Source organism: Callionymus lyra, chromosome 17 (assembly GCF_982586985.1).
Source record: "Callionymus lyra chromosome 17, fCalLyr1.hap1.1, whole genome shotgun sequence".
Lineage (NCBI taxonomy): Eukaryota > Metazoa > Chordata > Actinopteri > Syngnathiformes > Callionymidae > Callionymus > Callionymus lyra.
This window is the reverse complement of record NC_141834.1, coordinates 12102595-12127300: the sequence shown is the minus strand read 5'-3', so window position 1 is coordinate 12127300 and position 24706 is coordinate 12102595. Positions and strand designations below refer to the sequence as shown.

The 24706-nt window shown below is 37.2% G+C and overlaps 1 protein-coding gene and 1 long non-coding RNA gene across 3 annotated transcripts in view; both read right to left on the bottom strand.

The window, feature by feature from the left end:
• Positions 1-282: 282 nt before the first annotated feature.
• On the bottom strand, positions 283-1410 carry LOC148062481 (uncharacterized). Its single transcript, XR_015709202.1, has 3 exons — positions 1343-1410; positions 1206-1257; positions 283-1129 (listed from the first exon to the last, which is right to left on the bottom strand). It is a non-coding gene; the product is annotated as an uncharacterized LOC148062481 (long non-coding RNA).
• A 7913-nt stretch (positions 1411-9323) lies between these two features.
• LOC148062480 (lamin-A-like) overlaps positions 9324-24706 on the bottom strand; it is a 30423-nt gene continuing 15040 nt past the window's right edge. For both annotated transcript variants that reach the window (XM_087778842.1, XM_087778841.1), the window contains exons 3-13: positions 17441-17597; positions 17068-17193; positions 15899-16069; positions 14943-15068; positions 12915-13135; positions 11775-12075; positions 11570-11677; positions 11376-11495; positions 11250-11309; positions 10990-11157; positions 9324-10106 (exon numbers count right to left, since the gene is read on the bottom strand). In XM_087778842.1, the coding sequence (XP_087634968.1) occupies positions 10071-10106; positions 10990-11157; positions 11250-11309; positions 11376-11495; positions 11570-11677; positions 11775-12075; positions 12915-13135; positions 14943-15068; positions 15899-16069; positions 17068-17193; positions 17441-17597 (1594 nt within the window). In that variant the 3' untranslated portion in view covers positions 9324-10070. The remainder of the gene's footprint in view (positions 10107-10989; positions 11158-11249; positions 11310-11375; positions 11496-11569; positions 11678-11774; positions 12076-12914; positions 13136-14942; positions 15069-15898; positions 16070-17067; positions 17194-17440; positions 17598-24706) is intronic.

Sequence of the window (24706 nt, the reverse complement as noted above, 5' to 3'; positions counted from 1 at the left end):
ACACCTTTGTATAAATACATGTTAATCCCTTTTGAATAAAATCCCTTTTGAATAAAAACCCTTTCCACCCATAGCTGGGGGAAGAAAAAAAAAAACATTTAAAACACTTTTGTAAAAGTATAAACATTTCAAAAGAACCTTTGTGTATGAAAACATTTAAAACCATTCTGGATTGAAAGAGATTTGTACCTTTGTATTTAAAAAAATAAATCCTTAGTGAATAAAAACATGTCAAACCATTGTTAATAAACCTTTGTGAATAAATGAACCAGTTCAAAAAAACATTTCAAACCCTTTTGTAGAAGTTTAAACATTTCAAGAGTATTCAAACCATTCTGGATGTATAAGGTGAAGATATTTTTTACCTTTGTATTTCAAAAGAGAACCTTTGTGAATAAACCAAAACATTTCCAACAATTTTGGATGTAAAAAAATTAAACATGTTTTACTTTTGCATTTAAAAAAGAAAAAACCTTTGTGTGTAAAAACATGTCAAACCATTAATAAACCTTTGTGAATAATCACATTTTAAACCTTTGCTGGAAAAACCCAAACATTTTGATGTAAAAACAGGGAAAGAAAACCTGTGTCTAAATACAAGTCAAACCATTTTGAATAAAAACATTTTAAAATCATTGCTGGGAAAGAAAAACAGACCCTTTTCAAAAGTGAAGATTTTTACCTTTGCATTTCAAGAGAACCGTTGCTGTAAAAAGGCCAAACATTTTCAACAATTTTGGATGTAAAAAAATTATAAACATGTTTTTACTTTTGAATTTAAAAAGATTTCAAACCCTCGTGTTGAAGTTCAAACCTGGGATGACATGACAACTTTCTTAACCACAGAAGTTTATCAACCCAAACACCTGTAATGTGTTAATATTCACCATCGTCAGATACTCCTGGTCACATGACCTACAGCACCTGTCAGTCAACTGTCAAAGTTAAATACTCACCATCACTCACTGGAAAAGACATGTTAGCAATAGCACCTGTGAATGGACCGTTAGCATCAGGGTATTCAACCATTACTTGCATGTTTGGAATGAGAAAGAACTTTAGCATTAGCTTGTAAATTGGATTTCTCACCTTAATGTCGATCTGCTACAGAGAAGGTAAAAGTTGGCACCTGCTCAAAAAGTACAATTTAGCCAATATATACACGATTAACTATTAGCATTAGCTTTACAAGTCAAGTAACTCACCTTAGCATAGCAATCATTGATTTGCTGTAGATCAGGTCAAAGTTAGCACCTGCTTAAAAAAAGAAAAAGTGCATGTTAGCCAAGATATATTTAAACACAAAATTATTAGGATTAGATTGTAAAAGGAAGCTACTGACCTTAGCATAGTACGTGTTAATCATTAGCAAATGGCAAAGTTAGAATTAGCACCTAGAGAGAGTCAGAGTTAATTGTATACAATTATTCATCTTATAGAAAATAAACATGTCAATGTATATATAATAAAGTCTATCAATTAGTCTTAGCATTTTAACATTAGCTACTCATCCTTAGAAAAGCAGTTACCTCACCTGCAGAGAAAGTCTTAGCATTAACATCTTCTGAATAAAGGTCAGTTAGCAATACATCTACAGGTAAATCAGCTAACATTTGTGATCATGTACAACATTAGTCTTAGCATGTCAATATATAGACAAGCAATTAATTGTCAATTAGCATTAGCACCTGCTGGAGGAAAAAAAAAGTCAAGTTAGCATCATGAGTTAATGTTGGTGGGTAGTACAACTTTATCTACTCCCTGCCACAGCAGTCACCTCACCTACAGAGAAAGTCTCAGCATTAGCATATGCTAGGGGTAAAAGTCAAGTTAGCATCAGATCTGCAGGACAATCATGCTAACAATTGATGTGCAACATTAGCACCATTTACAACATTAGCCTTAGCATGTCAATATATAGACAAACAATTCATCAAATAGCTTTAGCATTTCAAAGTTAGCTACTCATCCTTAGCAAAGCAGTCACCATCACCTGCTGAGGAAATCAATGTTAACATTAGCACCCGCTGGAAAAAAGTTCAAGTTAGCATCACGATTTAAGTTAATGTTGGTTGGTAGTATAACCTTTGCTACTCCTTGGCACAGCAGTCGACTCACCTACAGAAAAAGTATTAGCATCTGCTAGGGGAAAAAGTCAAGTTAACATCTTATCTGCAGAACAATCATGCCAACATTTAGGATTATGTAAAACATTAGCCTTAGCATGTTAATATATAGACAAGCAATTTATTATCAATTAGTTAGAACAACATTAGCTTCTCATCTTTAGAACAGCGGTCACCATCACCTGCTGAGAAAAATCAATGTTACCATTAGCACTGGCTGGGAAAAAAGGATCAAGTTAGCGTCATGATACGAGTTAATGTTGGTGGGTAGTATAACTTTAGCTACTTCTTGGTACAGCAGTCACCTCTCCTACAGAGAGTCTTAGCATTAGCATCTTCTGAATAAAAGTCAAGTTAGCATCAGATATGGTCAATTAATGCTAACATTAGCCTTAGCATGTCAACAATATCTACCCACCCTTGGCACAGTAGTCCCCATCACCTGCTAAGGAAATCAATGTTAGCATTAGCAACTGCTGGAAAAAAGGGTAAAGTTAGCATCAGATCTGCAGGACAATCATGCTAACATTTAGGAATATGTTCAACATTAGCATTATGCACAACATTAGCCTTAGCATGTCAATATATAGACAATAAAATAAATTAGCTTTAGCACATCAACATTAGCTACTCATTCTTGGCACAGCAGTCCCCACCACCTGCTAAGGAAATCAATGTTAGCATTAGCACCCGCTGGAGAATAAAGGTCAAGTTAGCATCATGATATGAGTTAATGTTGGCAGGTAGAATAACTTTAGCTACTACTTGGCACAGCAGTCACCTCGCCTACAGAGAAAGTCTTAGCATTAGCATCTGCTAGGGGCAAAAGTCAAGTTGGCATCATATCTGCAGGACAATCATGCTAACATTTAGGACCATGTTCAACATTAGCCTTAGCATTTCAATATACGGTATAGACCAGCAATTCATCATCAATTAGCTTTAGCATGTAAACGTTTGCTACTCATCCTTGGCACAGCAGTCACCATCACCTGCTGAGGAAAATCAAAGCCTTAGTACCCGCTGGAGAAAAAAGATCAAGTAGCATCATGATACGAGTTAATGTTGGCGTGTAGTACAACTTTAGCTACTCCTTGGTACAGCAGTCACCTCACCTACAGAGAAAGACTTAGCATCTGCTACGGGCAAAAGTTAAGTTAGCATCATATCTGCAGGACAATCATGCCAACATTTAGGAATATGTTCAACATTAGCTTTAGCATTATGCACAACATTAGCCTTAGCATGTCAATATATAGACAATAAATCCATCAATTAGCTTTAGCACATAAACATTAGCTACTCATTCTTGGCACAGCAGTCCCCATCACCTGCTAAGGAAATCAATGTTAGCATTAGCAACCGCTGGAGAATAAAGGTCAAGTTAGCATCATGATACGAGTTAATGTTGGCAGGTAGTATAACTTTAGCCGCTACTTGGCACAGCAGTCACCTCACCTACAGAGAAAGTCTTAGCATTAGCATCTGCTAGGGGCAAAAGTCAAGTTAGCATCATATCTGCAGGACAATCATGCTAACATATAGGACCATGTTCAACATTAGCCTTAGCATTTCAATACATCAGCAATTCATCAAATCGCTTTAGCATGTTAACGTTTGCTACTCATCCTTGGCACAGCAGTCACCATCACCTGCTGAGGAAAATCAAAGCATTAGTACCCGCTGGAGAAAGTACAACTTTAGCTACTCCTTGGTAAAGCAGTCACCTCACCTAAAAGAAAGTCTTAGCATCTGCTAGAGGCCAAAGTCAAGTTGGCATCAGATCTGCAGGACAATCATGCTAACATTTAGGATCATGTTCAACATTAGCTTTAGCATTATGTACAACATTAGCATGTCAATATATAAACAAGCAAGTCGTTATTAGCTTAAGCATGTCAACATTAGCTACTCATCCTTGGCACAGCAGTCACTGTCACCTGGTGAGAAATATCAATGTTAGCATTAGCACCTGCTGGAAAAAAGGTAAAGTTAGCATCAGATCTGCAGGACAATCATCCTAACATTTAGGATCATGTTCAACATTAGCCTTAGCTTGTAAATATATATATACACAATAAATTCAGATAGCATTAGCTTGTCAACATTAGCTACTCATCCTTGACACAGCAGTCACCATCACCTGCTGAGAAAAATCAATGTTAGAATTAGCACCTGCTGGAAAAAAGTTAAAGTTTGCATCATGATACGAGTTAATGTTGGCAGGTAGTATAACTTTAGCTACTCCTTAGCATCATATCAGCAGGACAATCATGCTAACATTTAGGACCATGTTCAACATTAGCTTTAGCATTATGTACAACCTTAGCCTAAGCATGTCAACATATAGACAAGCAATTCATTATTATCTTTAGCATTTCAACATTAGCTACCCATCGTCACCTGCTGAGGAAATCAATGTTAGCATTAGCACCCGCTGGAGAAAAAAGGTCAAGTTAGCATCATGAGTTAATGTTGGGGGGGTCGTATAACTTTTGCTACTCGTTGGCACAGCAGTCACCTCACCTACAGAGAAAGTATTAGCATTAGCATCTTCTAGGGGCAAAAGTCAAGTTAGCATGAGATCTGCAGGACAATCATGATAACATTTAGGGCCATGTTCAACATTATCTTTAGCATTATGTACAACCTTAGCCTAAGCATGTCAATATATAGACAAGCAATTCATTATTAGCTTTAGCATTTCAACATTAGCTACTCATCGGCACCTGCTGAGGAAATCAATGTTAGCATTAGCACCTGCTGGAGAAAAAAGGTCAAGTTAGCATCATGAGTCAATGTTGGCGGGTAGTATAACTTTAGCTACTCCTTGGCACAGCAGTCACCTCACCTACAGAGAAAGTATTAGCATTAGCATCTGCTGGGGGCAAAAGTCAAGTTAGCATCATATCAGCAGGACAATCATGCTAACATTTAGGACCATGTTCAACATTAGCTTTAGCATTATGTACAAACTTAGCCTAAGCATGTCAACATATAGACAAGCAATTCATTATTAGCTTTAGCATTTCAACATTAGCTACCCATCGTCACCTGCTGAGGAAATCAATGTTAGCATTAGCACCCGCTGGAGAAAAAAGGTCAAGTTAGCATCATGAGTTAATGTTGGGGGGGTCGTATAACTTTTGCTACTCGTTGGCACAGCAGTCACCTCACCTACAGAGAAAGTCTTAGCATTAGCATCTTCTAGGGGCAAAAGTCAAGTTAGCATCAGATCTGCAGGACAATCATGATAACATTTAGGGCCATGTTCAACATTATCTTTAGCATTATGTACAACCTTAGCCTAAGCATGTCAATATATAGACAAGCAATTCATTATTAGCTTTAGCATTTCAACATTAGCTACTCATCGGCACCTGCTGAGGAAATCAATGTTAGCATTAGCACCCACTGGAGAAAAAAGGTCAAGTTAGCATCATGAGTCAATGTTGGTGGGTAGTATAACTTTAGCTACTCCTTGGCACAGCAGTCACCTCACCTACAGAGAAAGTCTTAGCATTAGCATCTGCTAGGGGCAAAAGTCAAGTTAGCATCAGATCTGCAGGACAATCATGATAACATTTAGGACCATGTTCAACATTATCTTTAGCATTATGTACAACCTTAGCCTAAGCATGTCAATATATAGACAAGCAATTCATTATTAGCTTTAGCATGTCAACATTAGCTACTCATCTTTGGCACAGCAGTCACCGTCACCTGCTGAGAAAAATCAATGTTAGCATTACCACCCGCTGGAAAAAAGGTAAATTTAGGATCATGTTTAACATTAGCCTTAGCAAGTAAACATATATATACACACACACAATAATTCCATCATAATTAGCGTTAGCTTTTTAACATTAGCTACTCATACATTACATTTTAGAGTTTTACATCATACATCACCAGTACAGACATTAGTGATTACAAGGTTTACATTCATGTCATACAACAACACACTTTAACGTTGCATCTTCTTCGTCTTCTTAGAACCTGCTCCATCTTCAAGAAGTCCAGCAGCCTCCACACCCTTCACCTGAGGTAAAGAACAATGTGGTAACATGCTTGGAACTTGATGGAAATATAAGATGAACGTCTCTGACAAGAATTATGTTTTAGCTCCATTCAAACACAAATTCAAATACTTAATCAGTTTTGAAGATGTAGCTTAAATGTTAAAGTTAAACACTTATCAAACAAGTGAAGAAGTCAAACCTTGTGGTCGTGGATCCGGTGGGCCTTCAAGTCTTCCTCCTCAAATTGGAAAATAAAGAGTCCAAAATGGCATAAATTTTTTATTTTTTTATTTTTTTAAAGCCCGTTTAATAACCGTTTTGCCCGTTTAATAACTTTTAGTGTGTGTGGGGTATGTGCCTGTCACTGCCCTGCACCGCGATAGGCAAAGAAACAGTACTCACGGTTAGACGCTTCAGAGATTGTCGGGGCGACCGGATCAGAACGTTCCTCTTCCGATGAAGACATCTGTAGCTCATGAGAGCTCATGCATCACAATCAAGATCACAGTTGCAAACATTTAAGCTCCCGAGAGCTGAGGTGGCGTCTGGTCTATGGGCCTGAGAGACATGGGTCTGCAGGAGATACATGGACTTGAGGTAGGCAAGTGGAACTTCATTGAAATAGTTTTGTCCAGTTAGCCACAGCAATTATTCATAAAAATACAATTAAAAGAACAGAAACGAGAAGAAAGAAGATACAATCCAAGTCTAAAGATAAAGAAGATAGATCAAAGAAAAAGACAAAGGATACAAAGATTAACATAGAACTGAACATCATGATACTTTTACTCCAAGAGCAGAGGTAGGGGCCCTAGAGCAGAGGTAGGGGCCCTAGAGCAGAGGTAGGGGCCCTAGAGCAGAGGTAGGGGCCCTAGAGCAGAGGTAGGGGCCCTAGAGCAGAGGTAGGGGCCCTAGAGCAGAGGTAGGGGCCCTAGAGCAGAGGTAGGGGCCCTAGAGCAGAGGTAGGGGCCCGAGCCTTCAGTTGAAGCTCGGTGGGATAGGGGCTGAAGCTACTGGGGGGCATTAAAGAATGAAAAAAGTACTCACGGTTAGACGCTTCAGAGATTGACGACAGGATCAGATACTACTCAAGGTAGTATTTTACTCACCCACTGCAAACATCTCGAGCTCTTCAGGTTCACGACGTCGTCTGAGAAGAACAAACATCCGAAAATTCAGCTTCAAGAGTTGAAACATTTGCAGTGAAAAATCGCTTTAGTATAGTTAAAAGTATGCATTATGCTGACCTTAAAAATTAACTCAGTTGAGCGCAATACAACTAATTAAAAGATTTTACTTATTTCTACACCTAATTAAATTTACAAAAACTTCACAAAACAAATGTAAGTAACCCTTTTTTTTTTAACTAAGACGAAGTTTAAATCTCAGCGACGGACTCACCTGTCAACACGAATGTTCTTGAGTTACTGAACTCACCTGTAGCTTTATATACACGACAGGTGTTACTCATCAAGCGTATCAACAGGTGCGAACGATTAAGGGTAATCGTAGTGGGAGGAGTCACGTGACTGACTTTTTTTTAGTTCCCGAATGAGTCTGGTCATATTTTTTTTATTGATCTCATATATTTGATACTTTTAGAAAACTATTCATAAGGAAAAATAGAGTCATGTTATCTTTAATTTCTGTTTTTTAAATGTTATATAAAAAAAATCACGTTGATAAAACGTAATAGTTTATAGATAAATGTAATCGCATATTTTCTGTCCCACGAAATATTTATTTGTGATTCGTTTAATAATAGTGATACACTATTACGATCATCGATGATGATTTCATCTCAACTTAAACGGACATGCTGGCCAACAAAAACTTTCCTTGGAACGTCTTAATACTTATCTTAATTTTAACCGGTAGATGGTATAGACCACATGTGTCAAACCGGTCCAGTAAAGGGCCAGGGTGGTGCAGGTTTTTGTTCCAACCAGTCAAGCACATATAGTTGAACCAATCAGGCGTCTGAAGACAGTAATCAATTACTTGTCAGTCAGGTGTTGCTTGTTAAGCCGACACCTGATTGGTTAAGTCATGTGTGCTTGACTGGTTGGAACAAAAACCTGCACCACCCTGGCCCTTTACTGGACCGGTTTGACACCCCTGGTATAGACACAATAAATTATTTTCCTCAATAAAATTGATGCTTTGAGATTCAAAGAGACGCTACGTCACCGGTTATATAAATAAAGTTGTGTATTTTGAATGCAACGCGCATGCGCAAATGGATCACGTACAGACACTTCTCAGTTTTCGAAACTATTTGCTTCATCGCTAAAAAATAGTAAACAATGTCTTGTGATTGACAGCACTGACTTAACACCATGTTCTTAGAAGTGATCACAGTTTTTCATGCAAGTTTAAAAAAAAACAAAAAAAAAACTGTACTTTTCAATGGAACAGGTCAAATCTATAAATGTGTATTTAAATCCATTTTCCCCTTTTAATTCCCTCGTTTGTTGAACCATGTTCTAACTTTTCAGAGGTAATTTACTTTTTATTATTTTCTTTGTTAAGCGATCACACTACTTTGAACACAAGACACAAATGTCACTGATAAAGAATGTTTTATTCATCATCTTACAAACAGAAAGAACCAAAAAAACACAACTCAGACAAGTTTCTTTTTCAAACACCAACAATTGCTTCTTCTCACAACTTTTCTGCGGACAGAATAATCACAGCAAAAATATTGACATCACATGTTGATTTTTAAACTGAATTTGGCACAATGGCTTTAGTGTTCGAGACTCTCTAGTTGAAATATTTGTCAATATACTCATGATTTAATAAAATATATATTACCTTTTATCACAGGACACTTGATTGTACAAGTCAAGGATTTTTAAATGGTTGCAAAATACACATTTTTAAACTTGCGAAGGACTTTTTTTTAAGGCACTTTCTGGAGTTTGGACGAACGTTACAGAAAATAAAGAGTTACTGCAAAAATACTTTTGAAAATCTACAAAAACAAAAAGGAAACATCAAGTTTTTTTTTTTCCATAAATGCATTGATATTCAAATAGTTGCAGTATAAATGATCAAGCTGCCAGACTACAGTCTTCTACCCTCTGCATGATAAAGCGTAAAGCTAAAGATTACAAAAATGAACCCAATATATTTTGGAAAAAGAAGGAAAAAAGGCTTCTAGGACCAGTTTGTTTTTTTCGGGAAAGGCTGACATTCACAAGACCACGAGGAAGGTCATGTGACACGGTCTGGACTCAGTTCTCTGAAGGCACATTCGTTTGATAATCCATAATCTCTTGCACCAAACATTAACTAGAAAAGTAAACATCTTTGGAATTATCAAAACAACAAGGTACTCTATCTTAGGTACATCTAGTCGAGACAACATCTCCAGCAAACAACTAGAATTCCTGATTCCCTTAAACATTTCGGAGAGAAAAAAAAAATCTAAATCCTCCGACTAACTTCTTCAAAGTGACTGGACTGAACCAGATTTAAACCCTGAGTTTAGCACTTTGGTTTACTGACGATCGTGTAATCTAACTCTAGATTATCGAGAACAGATTTTCAAAAAAATAAACATTTGATCCATCTCGTAAAACGTTTAAAGAGCCTCTTTCCTCTACTAGTGCAGAGTAAATTCCCGCAGAGTTAGTCTGAGCAGGTTCACTCGCTGTGCGTGTTGAGTGTCGACAGCTCGGCCATGAAAAGGAGGCGAAAACCCGGTTCGGATCAAACCCAGCGTTTCTGGTCAAGAAGCAGGTGCGAGCGGCGTGCGAAGATAATGGAAGCGGAAACCGTGAAGACGAGCTAACCTGCAAACTAAACAATCAAAAATAATAAAAAAAATAAGCAAACAGTAAATCAAATTAAAAAAAAAAACGATGCTCCTGCGTCAAGAGTCGCTGGTTTCTTGGTGAGGTTTGGTTTGGTTCTACATGACGGAGCAGCTCTCCAGCTCCCTGCGACCCTGAGGAAGAGAGAAGGGGTCAAACATTACTTTCTTTTTGGTCGGACTCTTTCAATTTACGAACAACAACTTAAAAAAAGAATCCTATAATGTACAGTTTACGTTAAGCTCTTGCTAAAGATTAACAGCCGTACATTTTGGTAAATAAAAAGTGTTTCTAAATATAAAAAATCCAATACATTTATTTTACAATTTACATCTTAATATTCACAGCCTTTGTTTATTTCACTTCCACCTCTACAGTGGATTAACAACACACTTTCTTTTGAAATAACATAAAGTCACTTTGTTTAGTTTATTTTATTTATATTTTGTTTATACTGTCGTTATATTCAGTTACTGTTTTGTTATTTAATGCTATCGTCCTCTTCTGTGTGCTTTTTGGTTTTTCTCTATTCCTTCTATACTACTGGAAAACAGAAATTTCCCTGAGAGTGTTATCTCAAAGGGATCAATAAAGTGCAGTCTAAGTCTAAGTCTAAGTCTCTAAGTCTATTTTGTTTCAATTAAACTTCTGGCCACTAGATGGCAGCAGTCACAGCTAAAGGAACAATGAAATTCTGTGAGATCCCGGGCGATGGCTGAGGATGAGAGGATACAGTCGACTCGTTTGGTTATGTTTTGGTGTCAAAACAAATGAAAGCAGTTACGACTTCATCAAGAGTCATGTAGTCTGTAAATTCTGCAACACCAGAGTCAAGTACTCGACAATACTACACATATATATTCTCGTTCTCCTTGTAATAAAGTCAATTAAGATAGTTGAGTGTAAAATAATAATTAAACCACTAATAGAAACAAAATTAAAATAACCAGTCTTATGTATTCAGTTCAGATGCGACCTAGAAATTGTCTTAAATGTCGTCAAACGTCGTCTCCGTACCCGTCTGGGCTTGTTGGAGCCCATGAAGAAGGAATGTCCGACCAGGCCTTCGGGTCCACCACTGCCGCAGGGTCCGCTGCGGTCAGACGGCTGCCCGCATGAGTCGCAGATCACCGTGCGGCTGCGCAGGTTGTACTCGTGGTCTGCGTCGCTCGTGCTGTGAGCTCCCTGTAGGGGGCGACAAAAAACAGCTCCGGACAACTGGACCAACGCTTTTGACGGTGAAGATCTACAAGTTGATCGAAGAAACATGCGTTCACCATGTCATCGTCATCCTCGTCCTGGAAGAGCGTGCGCGTCACTTTCCTCATCGCCATCTCCTGCAGGCCAGAAGACCACAGTTCAAACCATTCTTAAGAGTCAAAAAGAAGAAGACGACTCCACACCTCTCCGTTGGAGTTGATCAAGATGGTCTCCATCAGGTCTCCGGTGCCCCAGGAGTTCTGGGTCTTCCACACCAGGTCGGTGGGCGGGTTGTGGGTTCCGCCGCCGGACGCGGCCCAGACCTACACGGGGACAAAACACTTTGAAGGGACGTGGAATTTCCAGACCAGACGATGTTTTCGGGCGACAAACTCACGGTGACGCTCGCCCCGGATTTGAGGGAGAACTTGGGAGGAAACTTGTAGACGATGGGAGTGGAACTCCCGACTTGTCTCTTCACCTGCCAGTGGCTGAGCGACTGATCCTGCCCGGGGAAGAGACGAAACAACATTAGAATTCAGATTTACGTAGCCACACTTGTCCTTCCTAGTAAAAAAAAAAAAAAAAAAGTTAAATTTTACCTCGTCGGCCTTGTTGCTGAGCCGGATGAACTTGCCGTCCAAGTCCACCTCGTCCACGGTGATGCGTCCGCTGGCCGAGGCGTTCTGCAAGATCCGGGTCTTGGTCACGGTCCCGCCCACCATGCTGGAGGACTCGCTGTCGTTGTCGTTCAGGCGCCGCTTCTTGTTGGTGCCGGAGGAGTTGCGGCTGCTGGAGGCGGCGGCGGCCGATTGGACCAGACGGCTGGTGTGACTGTGGCTGGAGCCGGAGACCCGGGTCCCCGTGACCCTGAGGGCGGAAGGGCTGGGGGAGAGACGGAGGCTGGAGGAGGAGGAGGAGGAGGACAGAAGGATGGATGACGTTAAAATGTGAAGAAAGTCTGAACAACCAGGGAACAATTCCATGTTGACCTAAAGTAAATCCCAATATTGAACGTTTCAATGTTGAAAATTGTACTTTTTTATATTTAAAAAAAGCTGTTGCTTTTTCTTTAAATATATCTTTAAATCATTGAGTTTTAAATCATAATTTATTAGTATTTTTCTTTATTTTTTTTTACACACAGTTTGAGATTGCAAGCCCAACAAATCAAAAATAAATTTAGCAAAGTTGACATTATCATTTATACCAAGACTTTTAAATGTAAATATTAATGTTGGTATAATGGTGCCACTAGACTATACCAAACAATACCGAGCTACTTAACTTTACTTAACTTATTAAGTAGTTTAACTTATTAGCCAATTATGTGGTCAATATTATACCAACAATTTTATATTGGCTACAAATTAAAAACAAAAAAACGTATTATTTATTTAGAAATAATAATAAAAAAAATGTATTAAAAAAGTTTTTTTATTTTATTTACTCAATTGTTAATAAAATAATTAAATCTTTGGATAACTAAATTCAATCATTTGTTGATGTTCAATTAAAACAAATTCCACATGGAACACATTTAATTTAATTATTCAAAGATGTATAAAGGCTTTAAAAACTACATTTAGATTTAAAAAAAACAATTGAAAATGTTAAATATAACCACTCTTCTGATAAACCTCCATATTTATACGATTGTCAATAAGATGTAAATCGTATTCATGTTATCCTTCTAGTCTGACCCTGGTCCTGGCTCACAGACAACATGCTCATCATCTCACCGCTCCTCCTCGCCCTCCAGCAGCTTCCTGTAGGCACTGATCTCCATGTCCAGAGCCAACTTGATGTCCAGCAGCTCCTGATACTCGTCCAGCTGCTGCTGCATACGAGCTCGCATCTCCGCCATCTCGCGCTCCTTGTCCTCCAGCCGTCGGCGCGTCATGTCGCGCTCTCGGCTCAGAGATTCCTCCAGCTCTCGCACCTTCGACTCGCTCGCCGACAGCTGAAAAAAACCAAAGTTGAGACTTAATTCAAATGTTTAAACTTTGTTTTGACTAATTGAATTCAACAACTTTTTTATTTTCATTTGTTTTCATTGAATTATTACATTTTAAAACCTTATATGTAAAGAAATATGCATTTTTTTACGTATATTTTTTGCAATTCCATGCAATGCATCATATAAATTCACTATTTTTTAATTTGTAGCCTTTTAAATTCAATATAAAATGTTATATATATATATATATATATATATGTAATAGTGCCACCATGATTGGCTGAAAGTTGGATCAATAGCTTGGAGTACCGACCTATTGATCCATGTAATAATTGTAATAGTTCAATGAAAACAAATTGAATATATAAAAGTTAATTGAATTATTACATTTTAAAACCTTATATTTAAAGAAAATATGCCTTTTTTTTTTAGATTTTTTGTAATTCCAATAATGAAAAAATGCATTTTATAAATTCACTATTTTTTAATTTGTAGCCTTTTAAATTCAATATAAAATGTTATATATATGTATATTAGTGCCACCATGATTGGCTGAAAGTTGTAATAATTGTAATAATTCAATGAAAACTAATTGAATATATAAAAGTTAATTGAATTATTACATTTTAAAACCTTGTATTTAAAGAAAATACGCATTTTTTATCCGTATATTTTTTGTAAATTCCAATAATGAACAAATGCATTTTATAAATTCACTATTTTTTAATTTGTAGCCTTTTAAATTCAATATAAAATGTTATATATGTATATTAGTGCCACCATGATTGGCTGAAAGTTGTAATAATTGTAATAATTCAATGAAAACTAATTGAATATATAAAAGTTAATTGAATTATTACATTTTAAAACCTTGTATTTAAAGAAAATACGCATTTTTTATCCGTATATTTTTTGTAAATTCCAATAATGAACAAATGCATTTTATAAATTCACTATTTTTTAATTTGTAGCCTTTTAAATTCAATATAAAATGTTATATATATGTATATTAGTTCCACCATGATTGGCTGAAAGTTGGATCAATAGCTTGGAGTACCGAGCTATTGATCCATGTAATAATTGTAATAATTCAATGAAAACAAATCGAATATATAAAAGTTAAATGAATTATTACATTTTAAAACCATATATTTAAAGAAAATACGCTTTTTTTTTTTACGTATATTTTTTGCAATTCCAATTATGAAAAAATGCATCTTATAAATTCACTATTTTTTTTTAATTTGTAGCCTTTTAAATTCAATATAAAGTGTTCTCAGTTTTATCTTGATCTTTAAAGTATATACTTTATTGAATATTGTTTTGATTGTTTAAGCGCTTTGTGACCCTGGTCTAGAAAAGCGCTATACAAATAAAAATTACTTACTTACTTATACATGTAATAGTGTCACCATGATTGGCTGAAAGTTACTCCAAGCTATTGATCCATTTAATAATTGTAATAATTCAATGAAAACAAATTGAATATATAAAAGTTAATTGAATTATTACATTTGAAAACCTTATATTTAAAGAAAATAATAATGATAATTCAATAATGAAAAAATGCATCTTTTAAATTCACTATTTTTTCATTTGTAGCCTTTTAAATTCAATATAAAATGTTGTATATATATGTAATGGTGCCACCATGATTGATGACTGAAAGTTCAATAGCTCGGTACTCCATTGCTATCATCTGATGGCACCATTATACTTCCACACCTCCATCAAATCTCTTCTTCAGAATTCATAAGTCGACCCTTTTGTCAGTCTGAGTCGGTCTTCTCATCATTCCTGCGAGCTGTACCTGCTTCTGCAGCAGGCTGAGTTGACCCGACATGCCCTCCAGGCGCACTCGAGTCTGCTGCAGCTCCTCGTGAGCGGCTCCCACCAGGTGGTTGTTCCTGCTGGCCGACTGTCGGGCGTTCTCCAGCTGAAACACAGGGCGCAGACGCCGTCAGCGGCGGCGAAGGGTTCACGAGACGCTCGCTCCGAGGAGCCTCGCCTCGGCGCCGCGGGGAGGCGCCTCGACAACGCCGAGACGTGGACTCCTTAAAGCTGGGATTAAAGATCTACGCGAGCATCAAAGATGATTCATCCTAAAAAATCACCGCAGCCTTTTTTGTTTCGCCTCCTACGTGAGGGAAGGTGAACAGAGAGAGAAGTCGAGGGGAAGCAGAGCATTTGTTAGTTTCGAGTCTTCTCTCCCACATCAAGACAGACAGGATGACAACCCCATCTTGAGTTCAAGCTTTAAGATAAGATGATCCTTTTTCTTCTTCCCACAGGGAAAATGTGAGTTGTCATAGCAGCAAGTTTATGATGGGATAGAATTAAACATACAGTGCATGCTGTAAAATAAAACTATAAATGTCGGCAACTTGTATTGGGCTTGGATTATATTTTTTTGTTCTAGTTTTCTTGCATTTCAGTTTAGTTTTACTCCATTTTCTGAATATGTATGTATGCATTTGTGCGTGTGGAGGCATAAACACTTTTACAGCTGTAAAATGGAAATAGTTTTCTTTCAAATTTCATTTGTTCTCCGAGTATTTTTGCATCTGTAGATACTGTTGATTGATGGAATATAAGGAAAATAAACATAAACAAATGTTTTGTTTAAAAAAAACAAATATTCAAAACGAATACAGAAAAACAGTGGCGGTAAACTAAACAGTACTTGAGGGTAAAATACAACAGTGCACTACGACATTAAAAATAAAAATAAACATCTCAAACAGAAGGTGGCGACGGCGAGTCTACCTTGGAGTTGTAGGTCTTCTCCAGCTCGGACTTGTACAGGTTGACCTGCTCCTCATGCTGAGCTCTCAGCTCGGCCAGAGCCGCCGCCAGTTTGCTCTCGAAGTCCATCTGTCGTCCGCTGTCCATCTCCAAGGTGCGGGTCTCCTGGCGGCGCCTGGACTCGCGGGTCTCCTGTGGGTGTCCAGAAGAAGGGTCAGGTTTGAGGAGGTGCTTCAGATGGACATTATCACAATGAATGATGCAACAGATTAACTGTAACCTTAATACTTTTCTCGCCACGCGATTTTATAAAATTGCCTTTTTTTTTCCAACTGTTTTTGAGTTATTTTGCAACCAAATTTAGATTGGACAACGATATAAAGGGTTTTACAAGAACATTTTTAATAAATAAATTATAGCAGTGGTTTCCAACCCACGGTCTGGGGACCTGTCCTGGTCTGTAAGGCATTTGTTACTGGGTCGCATAGAAAGAAAAACAGTTTGTTTTATTTCTTTTGTTGATTAATACTGTCTGAGATGTGATTTGTTTTGACAAAAAGTAAGCTTTTTTCCCTGTGATGCTAGTTTAAGTCAAGTTTACTAAAGAAATAAACCTGTAAACTAGTGAAAATTAGTGAAACAAACTTATTTTTGCTGTTTTTATCCGTTTTAATGCCGACATAATACCAGTTCGTGGAGGAAAAAATGAACAATGGTGTGTTTACGAAAACTACTTTATTCATTACTTTTTAAGAATACGTTTCTGGTTAGTTGCAATTTTTTAGTCAATAAAATGTATATTATTTTAAATAAAAATATTATTGAATCATATTTTTATCTTAAATGAGTGCATAATTTGTTTTGCCCTTCAATAAAATTAAATAAGATTAAAATAAAACTAGTTTTGATCAAATAAATTAAGTTATTCCTGAATATAATAATAAAAAATAAAATGCTGATAAACAGCAAATGAGAAAATTCTAACTGGTTTTCTTTTAAGGTGAGGCTAAGAGACAAAAAAGAAGAGACTGGTTTAAAAAAAATAGTCTGGGAGACGGATCTGATGGGGGGGCGAGAGAACAAGTGGGTGGCTGGAAGCAAATCAATATCCTGTGGAGACGATATAATGTAGGACAGAGGAGTCGGCTGGCAGGCAGAAAATAGACACGTTGAGGTGAAAAAAGCTGGACCTCTTTGTAGATGTTCTTTTGGAACTCCAGCTCCTCTCTTAGCGTCTGCAGGCGATTCTTGGCGTCCACGCTCTGCAGCATCTCCTCCTGCAGTTGCCTCCTGGCATCTGCTAAATTAGCCTCCAACTGGGAGGAGGGAGAAGGAAGATGGTTGATTCATGGAGTGACTGAGATCCACCAGTAGATGGAGTGAGACCACAGCTGGAGCTGCTGTTGTGTTCATTGATAAAAAACACACAATGCGGTCGTCATCAGCCTTCCGGCCTCATTCATACTCTATTATTTAGATCCATGTTTATTATTGCTGATGAATCACTTAAGGACACGCCTTCGACATACAGACTGATGTTGTGACCATTTGTATTGATGTTACCTTTGCCAGTTGAGCCTTGAGGTCCTTGACTTCGGCCTCCAGGGATCGTTTCTCAGCCAGCGCGGTGGACAGAGATGCATCTTTAGAGTTCAGCAAGGCCTCCAGATCCCTCAGCCGGACCAGAGCCGCCTCCAGGTCCGACTCCTTCTTAGTGTTTCTGTGAAGAGACGGATGAATTATTGATGCGGTTTTACCATCATCTGCTCTTCTCCCTCAAACCACCGTACAATTGGGCATCATGGAGATTTAAAAATAGCTTCAAAATCTCTTGCCCACAGAATATAAATCGTTATTTTGCTCTTGTTTAACTTAAGCATCGGCTACTTCTGAAGTTCTTTTTTACTCTTTAAGAACTATGGTGTCAGTTCCAACAGTTAAAAAGGGAAAAAAATCAATCATGCATAAAACATTAGTCACTGAATCATGAATCTAATTGCAAAAATACCTGCAGTTAAATTTAAAAAAGAAATAGTGAACAAATTCAAACTCACAACTTAAAATCCCAAGCCCATAATTAAAGACCCAATCTATAGACTTTTAAGTAGTGTTTATGGCTCCCCCTAGTGTCGAGTCATGAATTGCTTACAGTTAAAAGTGTTGCATATGCATAATTAGCTGTTAAAGTTTATAGAGATGATTGAATACTGATGGAGAAATAATAATAAATAAATAAATAAATAATCGAATATCTTTTAGTGTTAAACAAGTATTTGGTATTTGTTATGCATCTGCAACTGTCATTTATTTGGTCTAACAGAGAACAAATAAAGAGAAACAAGAAAAAAATGTATTCAATAAATTAATACATTAAAGGAAATAAAAACTAAAGTAAAACTGGGCATCCTGATTGCTAATTTCAAACACATAAAATAAGATATTATTGTTATCATAAATGTATTAGTAGTAATACACACTGTTGTGTAGTCATGATCTCCAATGAAGACAAATTATATTTTTACATGCGAGTTCATGACCGATTGTACATCGATTATACTGAAGCTCTAACGAAAAAATGCTTCTTTTCTTCCTCCACTTGAGCCGGATGTTGAATGCAGAGACCGGGGGCTGCAGTTCATAATGCGAGTCTGAAGTGAAGCCAAATCCATCAACATAGTCTTGTGAGTCATCAACACCAAAGACCATTAGCTTCATCTCCAGGGAAGCGGCTCTGAATCATCAGCGACGTTCATGTTTGATGCACGTGTTCTTTGAAATGGGAAGAAGGATTCGAAAAGGAGAAGGGTTTGGATCTGCTCGTGGAAAAACACTAGTTGCAAAGAGAAGGTCGTCAGCGGAAAAGTGACGGAAATGAGCTTCTTATTTGATTTGGCTGGTGCGTGCACGTCACGGTCACTAATGATGTTCATCAGCTTGATGTCCTGCAGACACAGAACCATCAGATGTTCGGGAACAAACCAGGAATCTGAAGAAAAAACAAGTCTATAACTGCCAGAAGTAGAGGCTAAAAATCACACGGGTGCTCTTTGTACCGTTTTTCACTCATTTTTTGAGGAATTAAATTTTGCGACCGAGGGGAAGGGAGAGAAAAATAAACTGGTATTACATCAAACTAAAATCCCGGGCGGACGTTTAACACATGTTGAATGAGTAAACTATTTAAATGGCAACCAGATTTTGAGAGAACAAAGAAAGAGTTTCTCAAATGTAAAACTGGCATTTGCACCGACATCCAGCCCCCGCTTGAAACACAACTCTTCTTAGTCGAAGTGAACACGATCATAAAAGGACGACCAAATGTTTGGATCCTAGGGACGCCGTGTTCTTAAACCAGAGCAACTTCTTTGGCAACTGTGAGCTACATTTAAAAGAGGGGAAAGGGAGAAGGAAGAAGGGAAAAGTCTGGGAGTAAAAACATGTATTCTCGTTAGCTAATCTGAAACAAAACTACTTCAATTTCACCAAATATTAAAAAACGTAATCCTAACGATTCTAATGTCTAAAATTGTTTTGCTTTAATGTTCTTGTCTTGTGTTTTTTTTTCCTATTTTAAGTGCAACATGTAGTGCTGTGAAAATAATTATGTTCCTTTATTTATTCATTATTTATTTGTGGAAGGACACAGATTACAAAAGGTACCAGTTATTTTGGTGGTTTTCAAAAACAAGTTATACTCGTGATAAAAATGTGATTTTTGCAGAAATTGTAGGAGAGAATAAAAAACAGTTGTTTAGGTTTTTTTTATTTACTTAAATGCAACAATTAAAGGGAAAGATTTGTAAATATGAACACTAAATATTGTACAGCAGTAGAGAAAACTATGGGGAAAAAGGTAAAAAACAATTGTGGGGCAACAGACCGAGATAATGTGTGAAGTCAAAGGTGGAGGAAGACTTTACCTCCAATAACTCTAAAGACTGAGCCGATCACTAATGTTCAACAAAAAGAAAAACATAAACCATGACCTTCGACATTTCCCTGAGATGCTAAGACTAGCTGTGCTAGCATGCCTTTGCAGCTACACAAGATTTGAAGAAGCAGACATCCGATAAATACCTTCAGATATTATACACACTTTGACAAAAACTCTTCCAAATGGATCACATTTTTCTGTTATTAAATCCTCTTAATTTAAAGATAACGATGTTGACGATAACTACATGTTTGCATCATTTTTTTTAATCAATAAGATTAATATCTAAAATAATTTAACGCATTCTTACCTGTTGATATTGTTAGAATATATATTTATTTATCCTAAATACATTGTGATGCAATTAAGAAATATCTTTTTGCTTTAAAGGTTCCATTTTTACAGCTGCTAAATGCTAAGCTATTAGCATTAGCCGGCTAATAATCACTGAAAAGAAGAGCTACATTGTTGCACTTAAGTTTACATGTTATAATTCCTTTCACGGTTAGAAACGGAAAGAAAATCAAAACATATGTATTACAGGTTAATGTATATAAACCAGAGAATGTACTTTGAGTAGCCTGTAAGCTAGCACTCACCAACAAAAGAAACAATAAATCAATGACAGTATTGAATAAAAGCTAGCACGACAATTCTTTTTGTCCAGATGGTTTTTTACAGACGTATTCGTCTATAGATGGAGGCTAATGGAACTAATGGGCCGTGATAATTAGCTAATGAATGGAAAGTACTAACGCGTTTGGCATGATGGAAACAACTTCAGAAAAAAGACTGAATACGCTCATTAGAAGACAAAGAGCGCTATACAAATGGATTCAAATTAAGTGAATAGCAACGTAAATAAAATGATGTGTTAAAGTAAATCTTAAATCTTTTCTGGAGGTGAAAAGAAAAAAGGAGTTTTCCTGCAGGTTCACGTACACTTGTGCGTCACATGAATGAATGACATCATGAACGTGTCGTTCACCAGCTCTGTATATGTGACCTTATGATAGTTACGCAACATCTGTTTGTACGATCTAATCATCGGAGCCTCTCCGTGTAAATATCACTGCACTCTGTTTGGATTCTCATCCCCGGAAAAACTTCCAGGCCAGTGTGAGGGAGAGAAAGAGTGCGTTTTGTGAGTCAAAATGAAGAGTATATTTAATAAAAAAAATTAAGAACAAAAGTTTGTTTGCAGGCATTTATAGGAGAAAGGGTGTTTGTATACACTTGCTTTCTGCTAACTACACTAGTATTTGTGTGCAAGAAAGAGAAAAATATCACAAAAATGTTTGTGTATAATTGAGAAAATGTTTGTCCTTTGTTGCAAATTTAGGTGTCATTAATCAAAGCAAAAATATATTTACAGATTATCAGTAAGTAAGTAAGTAAATAATTAAGTAATAGTTATTTGTGCCTTTCTAGACAAGGGTCACAAAGCACTTGAACAAAAAAAACAAAAAACAATACAGTTAAAATATACACTTTAAAAGGCCAAGACACATAAGACAAACGCAGGAGTCCCAGAAAGTTAGGGAAAAGCCTTCACAAATAAAAATGTCTTGCCTAGCTGGGGTGTAAGGCTGGATCAGATCACTGATGTAAGGAGGAGCCTGACCATAATTAGCTCTGAAAGTCAGAATCAGATTTTTAAAAATGGATCCTGAAAGAAATTGGCAGCCAGTGAAGAGTTCTAAGGATCGGGGGAAATGTGAGTTCTTCTACTAGAGCAGGTCAGAATTCTCGCTTCAGAGTTTTGTATGAACTGCAGGCGAGACAGATCCTTCTTGTTTAGACACGAAAATAAACTAAATGGTCTAAACAAGAAGACGCAAACGCATGGATTATAAAGCTCCAGATGATGTTGTGAGAATATGTTCCTAAATTTAGAAATTTTACTTAGTGTAAGGAAACAGTTTTTGGTCAAATTTTTACAATAGTTTTTATAATAGATGGATAGAACTTTATTGATCCCTCAGGAGCTTATTTGAAAAAGAAACCTGGAAAAGTAAACAAAGAGCCTTAAGGTTCTTAATGGGTGTTTGAAGTTAATTTAAAAAAAAACAAAAAAACAATAAACACAGCAAATAAAAAAATAAATAAAAACCATTTATGGAACAAAGAAAAGCTTTAGATAAAAGAAAGGCATTTAAAGAAAAAAAATCCTTAGTTGAGAAACTCTGAAGATTCTCTAAGTTCCAAAAAGTTTCCCCCAAAAACCAAACAAAAGTCGCTAAGGAGCCTCAACCCAACTTGCCGTTTAAATGAAATAACCTCGTTTAAATATGTGCACAGAGCTGGACGGGGTGAAGGTGTAAAAGACAGAAATAGAAGAGAATAGTGGAGCGTCTGAGGGGCAGAGGGAGGAGGAATGTGCTGGCTGCTACACGATGACTCACAGCTATCTTTGTCCGCCCCGGTAACAAGAAATGTACCCCGACTGGTTGAGTGAAAGAGAAAAAAAACAAAAAACCTATCGCCCCCCCCACCGCTCTGTTTTGCAATGCTGTTGCCACAGCAACCAGAGCCTCATTGCCAGGCCTTTGCCACACGAAAGAGATGGAAATACTGAAGCCAAACGCTTCCTAGGAAACCAAGCAACCAACAATCAAGAAGCACATTCTTAAGTTTTACCTAAAAAAATTAAAAATAACATTTTCAAAATTTCAATTCCACAGCATCAATGCAGGTGAAACCACTTGATCTACCTTAAGATCTCGGCCAATCGGAGGCTTTTAAATCTGAGGCTGCTCTGGTTTGATCAATATCAGCATCTATTCGCAGACACAAAACTATTTTTGGTGATCATTAAAACACTCCTTCATTAAAAAGATCATTTGCAAAACATATTTTTACCTCAAATCTCAAACCTGCTCAAATATATCCTACATTTTTTGGTGGAATCAAGCTTTTTTTGCAGCTTAATCTTTTTAATGTCTTCCATTTGTTCACTTCACACAGACATTAACATCAATAAAAAAAAAAAAGTAGTTAAAAAAAGTGTCTTTAACTCAAATTTTCATTGCAACTTCAGATTTAAAATCACATTCTGACTGAATTATTTTAGCAAAATCAAACTAGAATAAACTTTGATTAGAGACAAGATGTTAAGATAAAATAATTCAGCAAAAATATGAACAAAACAACATGTAATGTTTTTTAAATATTAAAAGTTCATTGTTGACATTATATGTGTATTAATGTTAATATATTTATAATTATTTTATTTATTATTCTTTTTATTTAATCGTTTTTATTCATTTATTTTGATTTACTGTATGTGTTGATATCATGTATGCCGGTGTAATGTTTCTGTGAACTCCTGACTCAACTTAAATGCAAGAAGAATAAAGGTTTATTAAATCAATAAAAGCAGAATTACAGATTTATTAATAAGAATTTTTTTTATCTTTGTTTATATTGCAACAGTGACTCTCCGATGTGTTTCTAAAGATGGCAGACGTGCAACATAAGAGTTGTTCACAGCCGTGCAGACATCCAACAGCAGGGGGCAGAAGCATCTGACGCTGCATCAGACGACTCGGACCCTAATTGTGCTGAAGCAGTCGTCCATTGACGCGACTCACTATCTCCTCCATTGCAGCTCCCATTATCATCTGTCGGACCAACGTCTGGTGAGTGACCAGCGTCACACGCGCTGATCATCTGCCAACCATGTGCGGACAGGCGGGCGGGGGGGGGTTTCCCCGATGAGTCACCATTGAAACACAGACAGAAAAGAAGGGGAGGGTTTCCTCAAATTCTCTGCTGATTCCACCGTTCCAATTTTCCACCTTCATTTTTCGGGGGCTCTTCACAAAAGCCTCTTTGTGGACATCACCGGAGGGAAAAGGTTTTTTTTTATAAGATCACCCAATAAAAAGGTCCAGAAATAGTCGAGCTGGAGGACAAAGCGTTGCCTTAAAATCATCACTTGTTTTATTTGTTTTTCTCAAAAGAGACATGATCTTCAATAGGAGCTCCAGACGTGCTCCGACTGATCCGACGACTCGCCAAACGAACGTTTAGTTGTGTAAACTCTACAGGCTGGCACATGATCGGCGCCACAGTACCATCATTGTGTTTCAGCTGCCGCCGCTGATAAATCACAAGCCTCACCAGGGGCCACACATGTGGCAAATGGCAACAGTTGTTTCCGGACTTGAACGACAGGCTAGATCGACGCTCAGGGTCGACCACGTTTGGTTCAGATCAATGGCTGCGATAAGATACACAATCTAATCTATTGATAAGTCCGTCAATAAAGAGGCGAAAGTGCCTCTTGTGAGGACTTCTGAGTGAAGTGGTTCTTTTCCTGTCGGCATGTTTGGATGATGAGTCACCCGAGAGAGGGAGTCAGGAGAGTCGCCCGGACGACCGGCGGGCGGGAAAACTCTCTTGTTTCACAGAGGAGGGTAGATAATGTCCCTGAGGGGACACATTATGAGAGCTTTGCAAAGCAGCAAACAGATATGTAAGAATAATAAAAAATATTTCAGTGACATATTAAAAGGAATAAGAGTAGGTATAAAGTACAGGTAACAAGGGGGAAAATTAAAGCGGAAAAGAAAAAACAGAATTCAAAGATGGAAAAAAAGGCAAATGAATCCATTTTAATAAACAAATATACTGACACAGTATAGTACTATATAATACTGTAAGAAATGTTCTTTTAAATGCTGTAGTTGTGATTGCAATACACTAAACAAAAACTATTCAAAAAAGACTTGGATAGTGGTACAAGCAGTGTCATTAAAATATATTAAGAACATATTCAAAAATGGTTAAATATAAAGACTGATGTCGAAATAAAAAATGTTATATTTGTGTCAGGACCATAAGAAGGCAGGCAGAAGGCAGCATGTGGCCCCCAAGCCACACTTTAATGA